Raw genomic sequence first — 19,067 nt, 5'->3', positions numbered from 1 at the left:
TTCAAAAATTAGCTTTTATTTGTTCTAAGGAACACGTACACAAGCGAGTGACAGGAAGGACGCGGCCGGCCCGAGGCCCCAGGCCCAGCTGTGGGTTCACCTGATTTGGTCAGACACTGTGTCAGCACAATCACACCGGCCAGACCGGCTGCAGGGACGCGACGTCGTAACATAACAGGATCGATTGACACACACACGAGTGATGCCCGAGGCGGAGGTGCTGGGTGGGCCGGCTCGAGCCTCTGTCTGTACCACGGAGGTGGGGGTGCGGGGGATGGGGACACCTGCTGGCATGCGTGCAAACTGGCAGCCCTGGTGGACACACGCCATCGGCCACGGCGGTCGGGACCCCCGGGTCCCCCACCAGATGCACAGGAAGCAGGTTCAACCCCCACAGCCGGGCAGGCTCCCACCCCTGCGCCCGGGGGCTGGAGGGGCGTCCGGCCCCACTGCCAGGGCCGAACCTGCCCTCGCTCACCCTCAGGACCGACACCCAAGGAAAAGCCACCCTCTGTCCCAACCGGTTTAAGGCTAGTATTTCCTGACATCTGCTTCAGTTTGTTTTCTTTTAAGTTAAAATTACCTGAGTAAAAATTTCACAAATTTAAAAAAGCCCAAAACACACACTCCCTGCAGGCAGAGTGTCCGGGCTCCTGTTTGGCCCCCTCGCTCTCCTGGGGCGACGCTCCAGGGCCCCCTGGACCCTGTGGCTGCTCCTGCCACTGGCACCAGCGAAGGCACGTGAGGGAGGGCTGGCAGCCGGGGCCCCCCACGCCCACCGCTGGGGCTCAGGGGGCAGGACACAGCTCAGGCCTCCTGACCTTTGCCTGATGCCCATGAGCCCCGCGAACAGTCTGGGGGGGAAGCCTGCGCTCAGAGCAGTTAAATGATCCTTTATTTGGGTGGGTTGGGGGGCGGGAGCAGGCGAGGCTGGACCTGGACCCACGGCTGGCACCAGGAGCTCCTCGGGGCCAGCCCGTGCCCGCGGCCGGCATGGGGAGCAGCCACAGGTGGCCCCTCAGCTGCGGTGGCTCCTTGGTCCTTCCTACGGGTCCGGCCGGGCCGAGGACACCCGCTGCAGGCAATACCGGGCGGCGGGCAGCGACAGGACCAGGCTGGCGGTGCGGCGCCCCATCCAGTATAGGCTGTAGCCCAGCAGGCCCAAGAAGGTGACCTTCACCGCCAGCCGGGACACTCTGCCGGAGATGGACGGCGGGGGGACGCTGGGGGAGGGAGGGTGGGCTGGGCCTGGCTCCGGGTGTGTGCACCCAGCCCCAGCCCCGCCCAGCCGAGCGGCCCCCCCAACCCCGCCTAGCTCAGTGCGTGGGCCGGTGGGCGGCGGGCACTCACGTCATGATCTCCTGGATGTTGAGGTCAGTGGTCCAGTTCTTCTCAATGCCGGGGACGTGGCCCATGCCCACGACGCCCACCACCACGGAGGGGACGCACTTCCTGGGCTCGGCGTCGGAGGCGCGGGGCAGCTCGAGGCGCCGGGCGGCCTGCCGCAGCATGTAGGTCAGGTACACGTCGCGCTCGGAGACGATGGTGCGGTGCAGGTCGGGGAACTCGCCGATCATCTCCGCCATCATCTGCTCCAGCAGGTCCTTCTGCTTGCACCGCTCCACGTCGTCCTTGCTGGGGGGAGAGGGAAGCTGCCAGCCCGGCCGGGGCCGGCAGGAGGCTGGGCTGCTCAGCCAGGGTGGGGCCGGGCCCCTTTGCTGGGGATCATGGCCGAGGAAGGGCTGGGAGGCTGTCTGAGGCTCAGCCACAGGACGAGGGGCCGTGCAGACCCCTTGTCATTTTGGGGGTCACCCCGGGCTACGGGCCACCATCCCTGCCGGGCTGGGCAGGAGGCCGAGGGGCCCTACCTGATGGGGTCCGACAGGAAGCACAGGCCCCAGGCCAGCTTGACCTTCTGCCAGAAGGACAGCGCGGCGATGGCCCTCTTGAAGGTGACGGGGATGGGCCGGTCTCCCAGGTGGAACTTGCAGAAGGGCACCTTGCTGGCCTGGGCAGAGGCTGGGGTTGGCTGGGGACGCCGCAACCCCCGGGGGCCCGGTCCCGAGCCGCCCCCGCCGAGCCAGGCACACCTCCTTGAAGGCCTCGCGGAACTCGCCGCCGGGCGCCATGCCCAGCTGCTCCGTGATGTGGGCCGACACCTTCAGCAGCAGCATCTGCATCAGCCCCGACATGACCCCGTTCTGCAGAGAGGCCGCCCGCCTGAACCAGGCCCACGGTGGGCCCCGAGGCCTGGCCATGTGGACCCGCCCAGGGCTGCAGGGTGGACGGTCTGCTGGCCCCTGCCCTGGCCGCTCCTTCCCTCCAGCCCAGCCCAGGACTCCACTGCCCACGGTCGGTGCAGTGGCCGAGGGCTTGGGGCTGGCAGATGGCGGGACGGGACTGAGACCCCCACCCCCACCCCCACCTGCTCAGAGTCCCCAACTCCTCCTCCTCTGACACTCGGTGAGGGAGAGGGCGAAGGGGCCTCGACAGGCAGAGACAGGGTGGGCTGCTCCTGTGCTAACTGGAGGCCGGGTCTGCCTTGGGTCCTGTGACCAGGGGCCCAGGCTCACAGGCGGGCAGAGCAGGGAGCAGCCCGTCCCCTGGGGCCGGCAGGGGGGGCGGAGGGACCGGCGGGGGGGGGGGGGGCGGAGGGGCCGGCGGGGGGGGGGGGCGGAGGGGCCGGCGGGGGGGGGGGGGGCGGAGGGGCCGGCGGGGGGGGGGCGGAGGGGCCGGTGCCCGCCCACGCACCTGCCGCACGGCCTGCTGCAGCTTCTCCAGGCTGAGCTCCTTGGCCTCGCGCAGCAGCGTGCGCTCGTCCATCTTGAGCATGGACACGCGGTACTGGCACAGCTCCACCACCACCACGTCCGGCTGCACCGCGCGGATCGTCTGCAGGGACAGCGTCACTGCCGCCCCTCCGCCCCCCACACCCGCCCCGCCCCCGCCCCGCCCCCTGCGGCCTTAGGCAGTTAGAGAGAGGGCGCTCAGAACAGGTCCCTGCCCTGGGCAGGGGGTGCGGGAGGCCCAGCGCGGCGGCGGTCACCTTCACCACGTCCCTCTTGCTGTCGTCGCTGAAGTGGGCAGTGCCCACCACGTACACCCGGCTCCCGTCCTCGGCCACCAGCTCCGTCACCGTGCGCGGCAGCCGGGGCCGCTCTCGCCGCCGTTTCAGCTTCATTTCCAGCAGCAGGTTGAAGGCGTCCGCATCGGCTGCAAGGACACAGACCGCTGGGGTGCGCAGAGCCCGGGCTCTCAGCGCTGCAGGGGTGCCAGGAGGCGTGGCGGGGGGAGGGAGGGGAGGAGACGGGGCATGTCCACAGGGAGACCCCCACGCCCTGGGCAGCAGGGCCCGTCCACAAACCCAGGAGCGGCCCACCCTCGCCGCCCAGCACCGCGTGGTCTTGGGAGCACGAACACAGGTTCTGGGGTTCTCCGGGAGGCGCCCTGGGCACCATCTCTGCAGCTCCCGAGGGCCCCGCGGGGTCCGTGCTGGTCTGCGGAGGGAAGGGGCGTGTTTGAGTTGGGGATCCTCTGCCTGGAGGCTGCTTGAGCCCCAGACGTCCACTCGCCCTGACAGGCACCCCCATTCAGGTGCTGCCGGGAGCCCCCCCAGGACCAGAAGCTCTGTGTGGCCATCGCTCTGCAGGCCGCCCTCCTGGCTGGGCCCTGTGCCCACCCCGCGGGCCTCACCTCCTGAGCCGGCTGCTCCTCCTCCTCCTCCATGGCTGCAGGAGGCTCTGCACCAACCAGGGAGCCTGAGGAGACAGGTCCGTCCTCACCGGGAGCCCAGGCCGTGCAGGGGGCTCGGTGGGGAGCAGGGGGCTCGGTCAGGGGATGGGTCTGGTCGGTCGTCTTGAATGGCCCTGGGTGGGACCAACATCACCGGCCTCCAGGGTCCCTGGCCGGGTGCAGCGGGTGTGAGACTCGGCCATGAGCGACAGGGCAGCCCGGCCGCCCCCACCTCCTGCTGACCCAGGCGGACCAGGTCCCGTCTGACTTTGGAACGAAACGCAAGTGACAGCAGTGAGCCTGTGTGTCACATTAATGCTGGACCCGGGGCTGTCTCAGCATCTGTGAGCGCAGAGCGTGGCTGCCGTCCATGGAGTCAGCCACGTGCACAGATGTCAGCGCAGACGGGGAGGCGCACAGGCCGGGCCTCTCCACGCGGCCCTGGTGTGAGGGGAGGCGCAGGCGCAGCACCGGGCCACGGGCCGTCCATCCCTGCGCCTCCCACCGGCACCGGCTGGACCTGGTCCTGCTGCCCCAGGACAGGCGGCGCACAGACCCAGAAAGGCGAGAACCTGACCAGACCCATGAGGCCCCGCAGACACCGGGCCATGACTGGGCTGCACGGAAGGGACGGTGCTTGGCTGTAGCCGCGGCTGGCGGCCTGGGGCTTCACAGCCTGTCGGCCGGACGTGGCCCCACAGGTGCGCCTCGGGCTCGGGATGGGCTTCAGCAGCAGCCGCCGCTGGGGGACACACGGGACAGACCCCGAAGGGCTGCAGGACGGGCCAGGCTTCACTATTTTTTTAAGTTTTAAAATTTATTTATTGATTTCAGAGAGACGGAAATATCAACTTGCTGCCCCACTTATTGATGCATTCACTGGCTGATTCTTGTATGTGCCCCAGCCAAGGATCGAACCCGCAACCTTGGTGTATCAGGATGACGCTCTAACCAACTGAGTGAGCCGGCCAGGGCTCAGGTTCACTACAGATCTTTCGTGACAAAAAGAAAAAACAGCCCTGACTGGTTTGGCTCAGTGGATAGAGCGTCGGCCTGTGGACTGAGGGGTCCCAGGTTCGATTCCTGTCAGGAGCATGTACCTTGGTTGCGGGCACGTCCCCGGTGGAGAGGGTGAAGGAGGCAGCTGAATCGATGTTTCTAACTCTCTTTCCCTCTCCCTTCCTCTCTGCAAAAAATCAATAAAATATATATTTTTATATTTTTTTTAAAAAAAGGAAAAACAGCCCAGCTGGCCGGCGTGGCTCAGTGTATGAGATCGACCTGTGAAGCAGGAGGTCATGGTTCGATTCCCGGTCAGAGCACATGCCCAGGTGGCCCTCCTGCGCGCCCATCAGCTGATGGATGATTCTCTCTCATCACTGATGTTTCTCTCTCTCTCTCCTTCTCCCTTCCTCTCTGAAATCAATAAAAACATATTTTTTTAAAAAGGAAAAACAGAGAGTGGACTCAGCATGACACCACGCCAGGCTCTGCCCCTGGCCTCACTGCCGACCCAGCAACTGGCCCCTCTGAGCTTCCGCCTCCTCCCTGTGGCGGGAGGCACTGCCTGGACAGGAGGTGCAGCCGGGGCCGGGCCGCCTCCCGGTGTCAGGGCCGCTGCCCGGGGTCAGGGCCGGGCCTGCTTCCAGGACACGCAGACCCAGAAGGGGGCGGCCCGTCCCGGGGATGAGCAGGGCCAGGAAGAGGAACAACGGCGGCCGGCGAGGAGGGTGGGAGTCGGACCCCGCGGGACAGGGAGGGGAGCCCGGCTGGAGCCCGAGTCTGGCCTGGCCTCCTGCGGGGTGTCCCCGCCCAGAAGGAGCAGCAGCACCGCGGGCACCTGGTCACGGGCAGTGGCTCACCTGGGCCTCGCCCCTCCCAGCACCTCCTTCCAGCTTCACAGAGCAAAGCTCTGCCTGACGCAAGCACCACCCGGAACAGAAACAGGAAGCTGGGCCTGCGGCCGCGATCACAGCGTGGGCCTCCCTCTCGGGCCCCTGGGCAGCCAGCGAGGAGGGTGGCGGTTGAGCCCACCCTCACTTCCCAGCAGCACAAGGAAAACCCACTGTGCTCACAGCCACCACACGGGAAGCCACCACCGCCCCCCCTTCCCTCCCAGCCTTTGGTGGCCACAGGGCTGGGCCGGCCTCTGCCCTCACCTACCGTGCCCTCAGCCTGGCCGGACCCCCCCGCCCCCCCGACACCCAGGAGGAAGCAGTGCCCGTGGGGACCACACCTGGAGTCCCGTGATGGCCGGGCCCCCCTTTCCCACTGAAACCCATCCCAGTCCCCAGAGGCACCTCTCTGGCCGCATCACATCCAGGCGCCACCTTGAACACTGTCTGGTTCCCCCACCTCGGCAGGGCCTTGGCGATACCCCCCAGGACGTGACGTGATGGGCTTTAGCCCCCTCCCCTCTCCCTGGTCACCATCATGTGTTTTCCAATCTGTATGGCTGGACCCTGGAGGGAGCACAGGGCCTCGCCCCACGGATCACTGGGCCAGCCTCCTCCCTGCACCCCCGGCGGCTGCTGGGGAGGCATCTGTGTCCTTCCCAGTTTCCTGCCATGAAATCCCTGGACTGATGGGTCCCACCAGTGCCTCCCACCACTGCAGGCTGCAGGGACCAGCGGACACTGGCTGACACCCTCCCAAATCCAGGCCCCAGAGCCCGTCCCTACCAGCAGGAGCCTCTGCCAGGCCCGTCCTCACTCCGGTCCACGGAGCACAGCCTGGGGTAGGTTGCTGGGCACAGCTGTCAGGTGCCGCCTGAGCAAGGCTGGCCACGGCCAGTCTGTCTGGCAAACAGGTGGGCTCGTCTGCCACCTGCCAGCAACTGTGCTTCGGGCGACGGTCACCAGGTTGGCCAGATCTGACCAGCCTCAGCGCTATGTGGCCCTGGGCCGGACGCTTGTACCAGCTAGGACTCTGAGCTGCTGCCGCCCAGCTGTCCACACAGAGTAGGGCCTCTCCAGGCTGCAAAACGCATGGCTCACATGCTCCTTGGCCCATGAACACGGGCCTCTCGGCTGCCCTCTGCTGGGCAGACCCCGCAGGCAGGAGGCGAACGCTGCAGGGAGGCCGTCCCGGCTGGAGGGACAGCACCACTATTTGCTGGGGAATCGTGGCACTTCCCAGACGGAAAACAAACTCCCAAGTGTGGGAAGTCCAGACAACCCAGGGCCTGTCTTGTCAAGGAGCCTTGGGAGGGGCTGGCTCAGAAGTGGGAAGAGCCCGGCCGGCGCGGCTCAGCGGCTGAGCGTGGACCTAGGAACCAGGAGGTCACAGTTCGATTCCCGGTCGGGGCACACGCCTGGGTTGTGGCTCGATCCCCAGTGTGGGGCCTGCGGGAGGCAGCTGGTCCATGATTCTCTCTCATCATGGATGTTTCTCTCTCTCCCTCCCTCTCCCTTCCCCTGACATCAATATATACACACACGTACACACACGTACACATACATACACACACGTACATATACACACATACGTACACACACGTACATATACACACGTACACACACGCACACACACGTACACATACACACACGTACACACACGTACACATACACACGTACACATACATACACACACGTACATACACACACGTACACATACATACACACACGTACATATACATACATATGCACACGTACATATATATACATATACATATACATATACATATAAAAAGGGGGAAGAGCCCCAGGTGTGTTCGGGACCCACCGGGTGTGTAGCCCAGGGACACAGATCAGAGTAGCACGTGACGTGTCCCGCGTGGGGTTGTGGGGCAGAACCTGAGTTCAGACAGGCCACTGGCTGCCCACCCCTCCGGCCGCTGTCCCCTCCGGGGCCCACTGCTAGAGGCTGAATTCTATGTCCCCAAGTCCAGGGGTCGAAGCCCTAAGCCCAACGCGATGGCGCAGGAGGTGGGGCCTCCGGGCGGCGGTCAGGTTCAGGTTCGGGTTCAGGTTCGGGTGAGGGTGCGGGGGTGGGGTGGGGGGGTGCATGATGGGACGAGGGCCCCAGAGCGGAGGCCCCAGAGCGCTGGCCACGAGGACGAGGACGGGGAGGCTGCCAGCCCCGCAGCCGGAGGAGGGACCCACCAGCGGCCGGGCAGCCCCCCCCCGCCCCCACCTGAGGCTCCAGCCGCCGGGGCGGGGAGAACGGGCTGCGAGCCCCGACCCGGCGTTTCCTTATGGCCGCAGCGGACTGCGCCGCCGGCTCCCCCCAGAAAGGCCTCCCCGCGGCCTGGCTTCCGGGTCCGGCCTGGAGACGCCCCCGGGTCCGGCGGGACCGGCTCGGGGAGGCGTGGCGACGGCCCGCGGGGCCCCGGGATGACAGCCCGCGGGTCCGAGCTGGGCCTCCACGGCTGCGTGTCCAGCGCAGGGCCGCCCGGAGCTGCCCACACCGACCACCGCGCGGCGGCGCCGGCTCCGGCCCCGGGCCTGTCCGGGCGGACCTGCCCCGCGGGCGCCCGCAGGGCTGACGGGGCCGAGTCGGGCGCCCTCGTCACCTCGCGGGGGGCGCCGCACCGAGCGCGGCGGGAGGCAGGGCGCCCGGGCCGTCCCTCCGGGGGTCGCGCAGGCCGGGGCCACCTGCGCCCCGCGGCGCCGAGCGCCCGTCCGGACCCCGAGGCCGCCCAGGCGCCCGGACGCCCGGCGGGTGGACAGAGACGGGAACTTCGTGGCCCGTGAGTTACAGCTCGACGGGCAGCTTCCCGGACGCGGGGGCCGGGCTGTCACCGGCTCCTCGGACTCCCCCGCCATATGGCAGCCGCTCCGCCCGCGCCAGGCCGCCGCCGGGAGGCGCGGGGACCCGCGAGACCCCGTCCCCGCAGCCCGGATCCCCGCCCCTCCCGGGACGCGCCGCCCGGGCCCGAGACCCCCGCCCCGGCCCGCCCCCGCCCCCGGCCCGCGCGACGTACCGGGGCGCGCGGCGCTCCTCAGCCGGCCTCCATGCGGCTCGTCGCCCCACCGGACGGGGCGGGCCGGGGCCGCGGGGCGGGGCAGCCGGACAGGCCGGCGGCCGGGCCCCGAGCGCGCGGCATGCCGGGAAGCGCAGTTCCTCACGCCGCCAGCTCGCCTCCGCGGCGCACCAGCGGACTACACTTCCCAGGGAGCCGCGCGCGGGCGCCCGCGGACTACAATTCCCAGAAGGCCGCGTGCGGGAAAGCGTCGCTCCGCCCCGGAGACCCGGGTTTCAGGACACAGGCGGCGGCCACGGTGACGCGAGTTCGAGTCCCCGGCCCGCCGCCTGGGCGGGAAGGCCCTGCGAAGCCTTTAATTCTCTGGTGGCAGCTCCCAGTCTGTCGAGTGGGGATGATGTCCGTACAGCGTCCACAGGTGGCTTTGCGAAATGGTACAGACGAAAGGGGCGGCCCAGAGCGGGATGCGAGGAGCAGAGGACGCAGCTGTGCAGCGCCCCCACTGGGAGCCGGTCTCAAGGCGCGCGGCCGGCTGCGCGGGGAGAGGACGCCGAGACTGGCCTGGCCATCCCTCGGCCTGGAGGACCCTCGGGGCGGGCGGACCTGGACGGCTGGAGCCCTCGGCCCACGGCCAGCGGAGGGGCCCTGTCCCCCTCTGACCCCGGGGCACGAGAGGCGGCGGCCGGTGGCCTCGGGGTCCTCCCGCCCCGCCCTCGGCCCCGCCCCCCTCCGGGGGAACGCCCGGTTGCGGGGACCAGGCGCTGCACAGCCGGTGGGTGCGCTGAGGGCTTCCTGCGGGCGGCGCGCCTGGACCGCCCAGACCGCGCCCCGAAGCTCATGCCCAGCGCTCGCGGCCCCGGAGCCCGCTGACTCGGGTGCGAGGGGCTCCCTGCAGGAAAGGGCGGAGGGAGCGTCTACTTCTGCGCCTGGGACAAGCGCTCTGGGCCAGAGGCTGCCCGCCCGCAGCCGGAGCCAGAGGACCCTGCCAGGCCCGGGGGGTGGGGCCGCCCAGCCCACCAGCAGGAGCTGGGTGCGGGGCGGGGCGGGGGGGGGGGGCCCTCGGGCTCCAGGAAGGCCGCACAGGCTCCGGGGAGCGGCCCGCACTGCACTCGGAGGGCCCCCGGCTCCACGCCGGAGTCTGCGGTGTCCCTGCTCCGGATGGCGCGGGAGAGTCCCTCCAGGCCAGCGGGCTGGGCTCTCTGCCCGCCAGGCGGCCCCCGCCTCCCTCCTCCAGCTTCCTGGTCCCGGGGGGCCTGGCTGGCCTCGGGGCTGCCTGTTCTCCTTGGACAGGCATGTCCGGTCCAGCCCCTCTGTCCGGTTCTCCCACTGGCTCCGAGTGCCAGCACAGGTCATTTCACGGGAGGAGGGTGTTTACCAGGTGGTGTGCCATGGCCCCCTCTGGGGCATCGCCCGGGGCCTGCCCACGCTGGGCTGGCGTGGCGGGCAGAGGCCTGGCTGACGGAGGGGCTGCCGAGTTTCCCCCCAGCCTCTCCTCTTCCCCCCCCTCGCCCTGCGGGGGCAGAGTCCACCCCCCCCTTCCCTCCCCGGCAGGGAGTGCCCGCCTCTGCGGGACAGTGACTCAGCAGATGGCACCGCACACCGGGGACAGGTGGGGCAGCCTGGCAGACTGCAGAGGCCTCGGGGAGTCCACGGAAGGTGTCCTCAAGCCCCGCCCGGACCCGTGTGCGCGTGTCTTGCAGCAGCGGCCCGGGTGGGCTCCCTGGCAGGGGACGTGCAGGAGATGGCGGCGCCGTGCTCAGGTGGCACACACCCTGCGGGACTTGGGGCCGTCTCCACGCCGAGTGGAGTCACCCCGGTGGGCAGGACGAGCAGGAGGCCGCAGGGGGACAAGGACGGCCGGGCAGGGCCTAGCTGGGCTCCGAATGCGCGGGGTGGGGATGGCGAGGGTCACAAAAGTCAAGCTTGACCCCAGGCCCACTCGAAAAGAGGCAGGAGGCCGCGGCAATGCTGACACCTGAGGCCTGCATGACCTGTGTGCCCTGGTGGGTCCCCTAGGCCTCCATCGTCTCCATGGAGCCGGGTGCCAGTGTGGGACCCGGAGGGGTGCTGCCCAGGGCCACGGGCCAGCCTGCTTCAGTCCTGTGGGCACGATCCCTTCCCACGGTGGGGGGAGATGCTGAGTGCCAACCCAAGGGGCCTGGGAAGCTGGGCCAGGGAGAGCGTCCTGGCTCACGCGGGGTGAGTGCTCTCTGGGGACAGGTGTTCGTTTCCTGATGCTCTGGCCCAGGGAGCCTCGGGGACGCGGCTGCCCCTTCCAGGCTAGCTGGTTCCGAGACACAGCCAACAGCTTCCAGCGCGAACCGGCCAGTCCAGGGCCCGCCTGCCCCTCCTCTGTGGGGCTCCTACTCAGGGCCACCCCCCACCTGCCCTCATCATCCGGGGCCAGGTCCCCGCCAGCCAGGGGCAGCCCTGTCCTGGAGCCCCGACACTTCACACAGCCCGTCCTCAGCTGCTCCCTGCCCGTTCCTCCCTGAGAGACCACAGCGAGGGCTCCCGTGCCCCCGTCCCTGCTCCCCTGCCCCCCGCCCGGTGTGGCCCCTCCTCCTGGAGACTGTGAGCACAAACTGTCATCGCAATGGCCACTGTTCGTCCTGCCTCCCCACACCTGAACAACAGCAAACCTACATTTCAAACACCTGGTGGGCTGCAGCCTCCCACGTCCCCGTACAATCTGACTCCCAGGAAGGGCAGCTGCCCAGCTCCCGGCTGCTGGGTGGGTGTTGGGGGTGGGGGCTCCAGGCCAGGCGGTCAGGTGTGCCCATGCCGGGCTCTCTGCAGAGCGCTCCCTGCGATTCCAGGCCTTCGCCTGCCTGCTCTGCCCCTGCAGGTCTCTGGCCCCACTGCCCCAGCCACCTGCCTGCACGAAGCGTCCCGTCAGACCCTGAGGGTCACGTGCCGTGGCCTGCAAGGCGTGTGGTCCCATGGAACACCCACAGGGCCAGCTTCATCCCCGCCCAAGTCCTAGGCCTGGTGACAAGACCCTGCCCTGGACCCCTATGATATCAGCAGCACCTCAAGGCCAGAGCCTCCTCCGGGAGCCTTCCTGGGTCCTGGCAGCAGCCCCTGCTCTGCCGAGTGTACCCAGCAGCCCGTCCCCCAGCACCTGGCAGAGGAGATGGCTGCCTCTGGGCGCTGCGTCGTGTCTCTGCTGAGCCTGTGCGCCCTGGAGGGCTCACCTGGTCCCTGCGCCTACGGTGCAGTTAGCAAGAGGCCACGGTGTGTCAGCCACAGTGACGACCAGATGTCTGCCTCGCAGTGGGTCCGCAGCACCCCCAGGATGGCCTGGAAGGCAGGGGGGCGCCTCCCGGGGCCTGTAATGTGGGGTCCAGGATCAACATGCAGTGGTGACACAGGAGGCCTTGGCCAGAGCACAGGCCCCAGCGTGGACCACGCGGGACGCAGGCGGTATCAGAATAGTATTTATTGATATGCTCAGTGCGACCTTGTTAATGCGTCACGTGGTTGCCGTGGCTGAGGTAATAGGGGCAGACCCGCCACGCGGCCCGGCTCCCACGGGAAGCGGCGTGGGCCCGGGGCCGGGGCTGGGGCCCGGATGGGGACGTGGTTATTGCGTTGGACTCCGTTCCTTGCTCACGCCCCGGCGCCCATGCCTGGTCTCACACGTGCACGCTCACCTGGGCCCGCTCACACACACTTGCTTACACGCTGGTGCCCACTCACGCATGCTTTGCACGCTCACCCACATGTCTACTTGCACACAGGCGCCCTCCCCCTCTGCCACACACACCCACACGCCCACACACACATCCTTTGTTTTAAATGCACCCTAAGTCTCCTGACAAGAGAGATACTTGTGGGTTACAGTAACCATGGTGAAGTACAGGTAGTCGGGGTACAAGGAGAAAGTGCATGTTGACCTTTGACCCGAGGGCTTCCGGCCCTGCCCGGGGAAGCCAGGAGCACTGTGGGCTCAGCGGCTGTGCGTCCCAGGCCTGTGGTGCCCCTGCCCCCAGCTTCCTTCTACACCTCGGACCCACATGTCCCCCCACAGATCACCCCTCATGGCCAGCATCCTGGGCCCAAGACAAACTAAGAAAATAAACTCTTCTCACGGCGAGCGCCTGGTGCAGGGAAGGGGCTCATGGCCAGCCCCTGGCCCAGCCAGCACCCCAACAATGCCACAGAGGGGGAGGGACAGGTGCTGAGCCCGAGGCATGCGGGTGGGAGGCTGGGGTGGGCAGTGCTGGGGCGGCGGTGTATCCTGGTCATGCGGAGAGGTCCCCCTGGGGGACCCTGGCAGCCATGCGCCCTCAGAACTCCACGGTACTCACTACGGTCCTTGGCTCATCGAAGGTGGCGATGAGGATCTGCTGGGGTGGGGGGATGGCGATGAGGCTCCCCATGTCTGGGGGTGCCCGGGGCCCCCCGTCCTCCTCCTCCCGGGCCTCATACAGCGTGCTGATGTGCAGCAGCGGGTGGGTGGCGTTGCGGCTCAGGATGGCGAGGGCGTCGGGCTTGCCCAGGCCGGCGGGTGACAGAGGGGCCGTGGCGGGGGCGGCCGGGGGCGAGCAGACATGGAAGGTGCCGCTGGAGGGGAGCACAGCCCGGGCCGGCTCTGCTGGGTACAGGATGTCCTCCTCAGCGAGCGGGGCATCTGCAACACGGAGGACACAGCACGTCACCCCCGCAGGCCCATCTGTCCACCATGCGACCCCTCCCCACCCCCCCGAAACATCCTGGGAGGGTTGATCTCTCCCTCAGCCTCCAGAGCCTGTGGGGTCCAGGCCAGACCCCCTGTTTTTTAAAAAAAATATGCCTTTATTAATTTTTTAGAGAGAGAAAGGGAGAGGAATAGAGAGATAGAAACATCCATGATGAGAGAGAAACATCATCGACCGGCTGCCTCCTGCAGGCCCCACACTGGGGATGGAGCCCACAACCTGGGCCTGTGCCCTGACTGGGAATCAAACGGGAGGCTACCTGTTTCCTGGGTCGATGCTCAGCCGCTGAGCCACACCGGCCGGCGGGGGGGGGGGGCGGGGGGCAGGCCCTCAGCACACACCGGCCTCCCAGCACCTTCTCCAGGGCCTGAGCAACCTCCCTGTCCCGCCTTCCAGCCCTCGGGCCCAGCCTCCTCCTGTCCCCCCACAGGACTCCGGGTCCTGCTGGAACTCGCCCCTGCAGAGCCACCCGCGTCCACTCAGCCTCACCTCTCACCCCAGCAGGGCCACTCCTTCGCCTTTCACAGGGTTCCCAGGTGCCCGGGCTGGGGAGGGCGGGAGCGGGTCCTCCCTTCCCTGGACCCCATGCAGGCCCTGCCCCCCCTCCCGCCCTGCCCCCCTCGGGCCCTCCCGGCTGCCTACCTTTGGCGGGGGCCGCGGCCAGGCCCAGCCTGCACTCCTCTGCCTGGGACAGGAAGCCCCCTTCCTGGCTGCGGGAGGCGGGCAGGGCGGCGGGCGCGGCCTCGGGCTTGGCCTTCTTGGCGCCCAGGATGTAGGGGTGCACGTCCAGCGAGAAGTGGCGGGCCGGCTTCTTGTCGGGGCCGGGCGAGGGGCCGGGGGCGGGGCCGGCGTCGCCGCCGCCCTTGTAGTGGTGCGCGGCGCGCGCCCCCGCGTCCAGCAGCGGCGCGATGAGCGTGTCGGTGGCCGTCTTGCGGCGCACGGGCTTGGGCTTGTCGGCCTTGCTGTTCTCCAGGCGCACGATGGCCAGCGGCTCCCTGAAGGGCTGCGGCAGCGGGTTGCTGCTGGGTATCCACTTCATCTTCCTGCGCGGCCGCTTGACCACGGGCGGCTCGGCGCCGTCGGGCTGCGCGGGGTCGGCGCTCGGGTCCACGGTCTGCGCGCCTGCGTCGCGCACGGCGGGCGAGGCGTCGTGGTTGGACTGCGCCAGCGCCGCCAGCAGCTGCCGCACCACGTTGTCGTACATGAGGTCGCTCTCGTTGGTGATGAAGTCCAGGCGGTTGAGCGACTTGATGTGGTCGCGGTTCTCGTTGCAGAACATGGCGAGGATGTTGATGTCGCAGAACTGCGAGCCGTGCCACTGGCGGCGCGTCTTGATGCCCACCTTGTGCAGCTTGTCGAAGATGAAGTTGCTCTTGCGGAAGATGAAGAGGTGGATGAGGTTGACGAGGATGATGAGGTTCATGGCGCACAGCAGCACGATGTCCACGCCCGCCACGATGCGCTGCAGCTGCACGGACGGCAGCTTGCAGCTCACGCGCACGGCCGGGCCCGCGCCGCCCGCCGGGCCCCCCGTCCGGGGACGCGCCCAGCGCGCAGGTGAACTCGTTCTGCTTCTGGGTGGCGTAGTAGGTGCACAGGTAGGAGATGGGCGCCACGCTGAGCAGCAGGATGAGCAGGTGGCGCGCCAGGTAGAGCTTGGCCAGGAAGTTGCTACGCCCGCGCCGCTCCAGGTACTTCTCGAACAGGTTCTGCTCGGGGCTCTTGTCCTTCTCCGCGTTCTCGATGATCTCGCGCTTCTCGCGCTCCGTGATGCCCGGCCCCTTGGACTGGATCTGCTTCTCGATCTTGGGCGCGCGGCCCTCCGCCGCGCGGTGGTAGCAGTTGTCGATCTCCTGCAGCAAGAAGTTGAGCTCCGAGGTGAGGCGGGTGGAGGCTAGGAACTCCCAGCCCAGCGCGGGCACGTACATGATGGCCGCGAAGGCCAGCAGCGAGTAGGGCAGCAGCTTGTGCTCGAACAGCGACGGCCACAGGCTAGCGTCCACGCCGGGCAGCGCGTCCCGCAGCTCCGTCCAGCAGTAGCCGCGGGCGTACAGCGCCTGGTCGCGGGTGAAGTTGTGTGGGGTGTAGCAGTAAATGGGTTCCTCTGGGGGGAGAGGAGAGGGGGCTGGGGCGCCAGACCCTCCCCGGCCACGCCCCGCCCACACCCGGGCCTGTAGAGGCTGCTGCTCCTCAAACACTCCCCTCCCTCATGTCCCAACCCGGGCAGGGTCGCACCGGGCACACCCCGCCCCCCCCCAGCAGTGGGCTGCCCCTTCGGTTAGGTTACGGCTGTGCCCACTGCACCTGGGACCAGCCTGCACTGCCAGCAGGCCCTCCTCCCAAGGCCACCGGGCTCTGTGTGCAAAGGGGAAACCAGCCCGAGAGGAGCAGGGCAGGGCAGGCCATGCCCCGAGCCAGGGCCGCCTTCCAGCTGGACCAGCCCGGGCCTGGCCCCGCCCCAGCTGCCCCTGGCCTTCCCCTGAGGACAGTGGCCCTGGGTTCCCCTGGAAATCCCATGGCTGAGTGGCAAGGCCATATGCAGCATCCGGAAAGTCCTTACCACGGAAGGAGAGCCGGTGCTGGGGTGCAGCCTGGGGGAGGAGCGAGCCTGCACCTGCGTCTGCGCAGTCCCACGCTGCTGTGCCGAAGGCTCCCGGCCCCAGGCCCCTCCCGACCCTCCGACCCTCTGAGTCCAGGAGTCTGGGCCCCGCCCGGCCTACACACCGAGTGCCCTCCCGCAGGGCAGCTGAGATGCTCCTGCACCGGTGACTCCTGCCAGCAGCACCTGCCCTCCGGGCCCCGCGCCCCCAGCTCTATGGAGCTGCTCTTCTGGCTGGCGAGACCCTACCCCAGCCACCCCCAGACCTGGCTCATGGCCCCCACCTCCTCCTCTCAGCCCTCTCACCCCAGGGGAGGTCCAGATCCCGCCCAGACCCCACACCCGACAGGCCTCCGTGTGGGGCGCTGCAGCTGGCTCCCTAGAACCTGCGACTAGGTTACTTCACAGACTGCCCATGGGTGAGGTTAGGGCTCTCAGTGGGGTGATGGGCCTGGGTGACCGGGTGGCCTCGTGTGATCACAGGGGCCCTTTAAGGGAGGCAGGAGCATCAGAGTCAGAGAGAGGTGTAAGGGCTGGCCAGTGGCTCAGTGGTTGAGCGTCGACCTATAAACCAGGAGGTTACGGTTCGATTCCTGGTCAGAGCACAGGCCTGGGTTGCGGTCTCCATCCCCAGGAGGGGGTGTGCAGGAGGCAGGCGATCCATAATTCTCATCACTGATGTTTCTCTCTCTCTCCCTTCCTCTCTGAAATCAATAAATATTATAAAGAAATAAAAAGGTGTAAGGAAGGAGACAGAGGGTGGGCCAGGGCGAGAGACCCAGGGGTGCAGGGGCCTGGGAGCTGGAGAAGCCCAGGGAGGTGGCCCTGCTGACACTTGGTTCCAGCCCATAGGACACATTTCAGGCTTCTGACTGCAGAACAGTGAGAGTCCATTTGCGTTATTTTCAGCCACCAAGTCTGTGCTGTAGGTGGAGGCTGGCCGCACCCACCGAGACCCTCCCTGGAGCCTCCCCCAGGGACCTGAACAAACACGCTCCCGGGGCGCTGGCCCCACGGGAGGGAGGGGCCTCAGAACTGGCTGGGCTGGGGCCTCACTCCTCACAGGCCCAGCCTGGAGGTCGGGGTGGGGGTGTGTGTGAGATGCTTGCCTCCCGTCCTTTCTGAAAAGGGAAGCAGAGGCCGAGCTGGGACACTGGCTGTGGTCGGAGAGGTGCACTGACTACGCTGGAACCTCATCAGGTGGCTGTTTGAGGAGTTGCTGGTCCCCTGTCCAAGGACCCTGGTAACCCTTGAACTCAGTCTCTCCCCTGTCGTGGCCACACACCCATCTGACCCCTCCATCCACTGAGGGGTGGTCCATGTGGTGGGGGTCACTCACCACCCGCTAAGCCCGGGCACCCGAGGGCCTGGCATTTGGGCAGCTCCCAGCTAGGAGGCCAGCAGTGCCTGGTCGGCCCCTCCACCCACCAGCAGGGCCCAGGTGGGTGCACCATCTCCCCGTGCAAATACAGGCAGCTCCACGGCAGGCCCACTGGACCAGGATGCCCAGGAAGACCCCAGCAGCCCAGGCCCGGCTGGACGCGGAGGGTGCCGAGGCCCTGCCAGGCTGAGCTGGCCTCAGTCCTGAGCCTCCCCTCTGTGTGCATCGTACTGGGAACTGTCTCCCAAAAGACAGTCCAGTCTCAATCCCCGCTATCTGTGAACCTGACCTCGCTTGGGAATAGGGTTTCTGCAGAGGCAATAAAGCTAAGATGAGGCCACACTGGAGTGGACGCCAACCCAGTGGCTGGTGTCTTCGTAAGGCGGGAGGTTTGGATACAGACACGCAGAGAGGAGGCCCCCAGGAGAAGAGGAGGCAGAAACTGGGCGATTCAGCCTCGTGAAGCCAAGGACTGCCAGGCCCCCAGAGTGGGAGGAAAGCAGGGGCCCCTCCCCGGAGCTCTGGGAGCCCGGCCCTGCCCACGCCTTGATTTTGGACCCCAGACTGTGAGAGAGTCAAGTTCTGGTTCTGAGCACCAAGTTTGTGCTAATTTGTTCAGCAGCCTGGGAACCGAGTCCGCCTGCCCACCCTGAGGGACACCCGGAGTGGGCAGCACCCACACCCGACTCAGCAGCTGTGGGCTTGTCCTGGCCCCGGGAGTCTGAGTGTCTGGGCCCTGGGGTGCCCCCCGCCCTGGGGGGCATTAGGCACCGTGGGACAATGGGTGTCCCCTAAAAGGTGAGACCTTCGGGAAAGTGGATGCAGAGTGCAGGGACGTTGCCAATGTCACTTGGGGGACAGAGCTGCACTTCCCTCCTAGAGGAGCCCCAATCCCTTCTTCATGGACAGGCACCCCCGGCCCTCAGACACGGCATTGGGGCTGGGAGGGTCCTCTCACGGTCACCTGGGCCTGAAACCCTTGCCAGCCAGACCCTGGGGGTGCGATTGGGTCTCCAGCCGCCCACCTCCGGGAGGCCTCATCCTGTGGCTGAGCAGAGCTGGCCTGCTCCTCGGGGAAGGCCCCAGGCGGGCTCTGCTATTCCCATCCATCACCTGTAGCGTCTCCTGGTTCTCACCTGGCCACTCCTCCTTCCTCAGACCCTGCCCACTCCCCTCCTGGGCCCCCCTTCCCACGCCAGACCCCTCTCTCATCTGTGCCCCGACGACGTTGAGGTCCAGGATGGGGTCCATCCCGGGTTCCAGGTGAGCGAATGGGAGGTCAAAACCACGCCGGCAGCAGAGGGGCGGGAGCAGCCGAGTGACCGGCAGCACAGTGAGGACGGCGGTGTTGAGGGGCTGCTGAGAGGCCCGGCTTGGCGCGCGGGTGGCGGGCAGCACGGACACCTGCAGCCCCCCCCCAAGCCCCCCCCCGGCCCCCCGCCGGCCTCACCTGCGAAGTTCTTGGTGAAGACCAGGGTGACCAGCAGGATGGGCACGAGCACGGTGCCGATGGTGACCACGCGGTCGAACGGCAGCTCCAGCTTCAGCTGCAGCAGCAGCGCGGCCAGCGCGCCCGCCTTGTCGTCCTGCGCGCCCGGCAGGATGAGCTCGCGCAGCTTCTCGCCCGCCAGCAGCGCCGTCGCCATGTCCGCCGGCTGCTCCAGGAGGTGGTGCATGGGGGGCGCGCGCGGGCGGGGGGGCGCGGGGCGCCGGGGGCTCACGGGGCGC

The 19,067-nt window shown here is 67.9% G+C and overlaps 2 protein-coding genes across 4 annotated transcripts; both read right to left on the bottom strand.

Annotated features, from left to right (window-relative positions):
- Window positions 1-8,711, bottom strand: TRABD (TraB domain containing). 3 transcript variants are annotated; one of them, XM_070411332.1, is made up of 9 exons: window positions 8,657-8,711; window positions 3,694-3,758; window positions 3,365-3,497; window positions 3,047-3,213; window positions 2,752-2,892; window positions 2,091-2,201; window positions 1,869-2,008; window positions 1,351-1,635; window positions 1-1,223 (listed from the first exon to the last, which is right to left on the bottom strand). In XM_070411332.1, the coding sequence occupies exons 2-9, from the start codon at window positions 3,724-3,726 to the stop codon at window positions 1,046-1,048; spliced, it is 1,188 nt and encodes a 395-aa protein (XP_070267433.1). In that variant the 5' UTR covers window positions 3,727-3,758; window positions 8,657-8,711; the 3' UTR covers window positions 1-1,045. The 3 variants fall into 3 exon arrangements, with proteins under 3 accessions (XP_070267433.1, XP_070267434.1, XP_070267435.1); XM_070411333.1 differs by having other exon boundaries at window positions 3,380-3,497; XM_070411334.1 differs by having other exon boundaries at window positions 3,419-3,497.
- A 3,372-nt stretch (window positions 8,712-12,083) lies between these two features.
- Window positions 12,084-19,067, bottom strand: PANX2 (pannexin 2). The gene is given in 4 exon segments (XM_070411331.1): window positions 12,084-13,292; window positions 14,002-14,887; window positions 14,889-15,463; window positions 18,790-19,067. Coding segments are annotated over 4 exon segments (2,031 nt in total). The 5' UTR covers window positions 19,016-19,067; the 3' UTR covers window positions 12,084-12,948.

Source organism: Myotis yumanensis, unplaced genomic scaffold, assembly GCF_028538775.1.
Source record: "Myotis yumanensis isolate MYYU_CA2020_CCGP unplaced genomic scaffold, mMyoYum1.0.hap1 SCAF_3, whole genome shotgun sequence".
NCBI lineage: Eukaryota > Metazoa > Chordata > Mammalia > Chiroptera > Vespertilionidae > Myotis > Myotis yumanensis.
The sequence above is the reverse complement of the archived record's forward strand: the minus strand, read 5'-3'. Positions and strand labels throughout refer to the sequence as shown.

Coding starts and splice junctions, on each gene's coding strand:
- TRABD (XM_070411332.1), bottom strand. CDS start 3,726: ATGGAGGAGGAGGAGGAGCAGCCGGCTCAGGAG. Junction 3,498..3,693: donor AGGAGCAGCCGGCTCAGGAG/GTGAGGCCCGCG, acceptor TTCCCTCCGCAG/ACCAGCACGGACCCCGCGGG. Junction 2,202..2,751: donor TGCAGCAGGCCGTGCGGCAG/GTGCGTGGGCGG, acceptor GCCTCTCTGCAG/AACGGGGTCATGTCGGGGCT.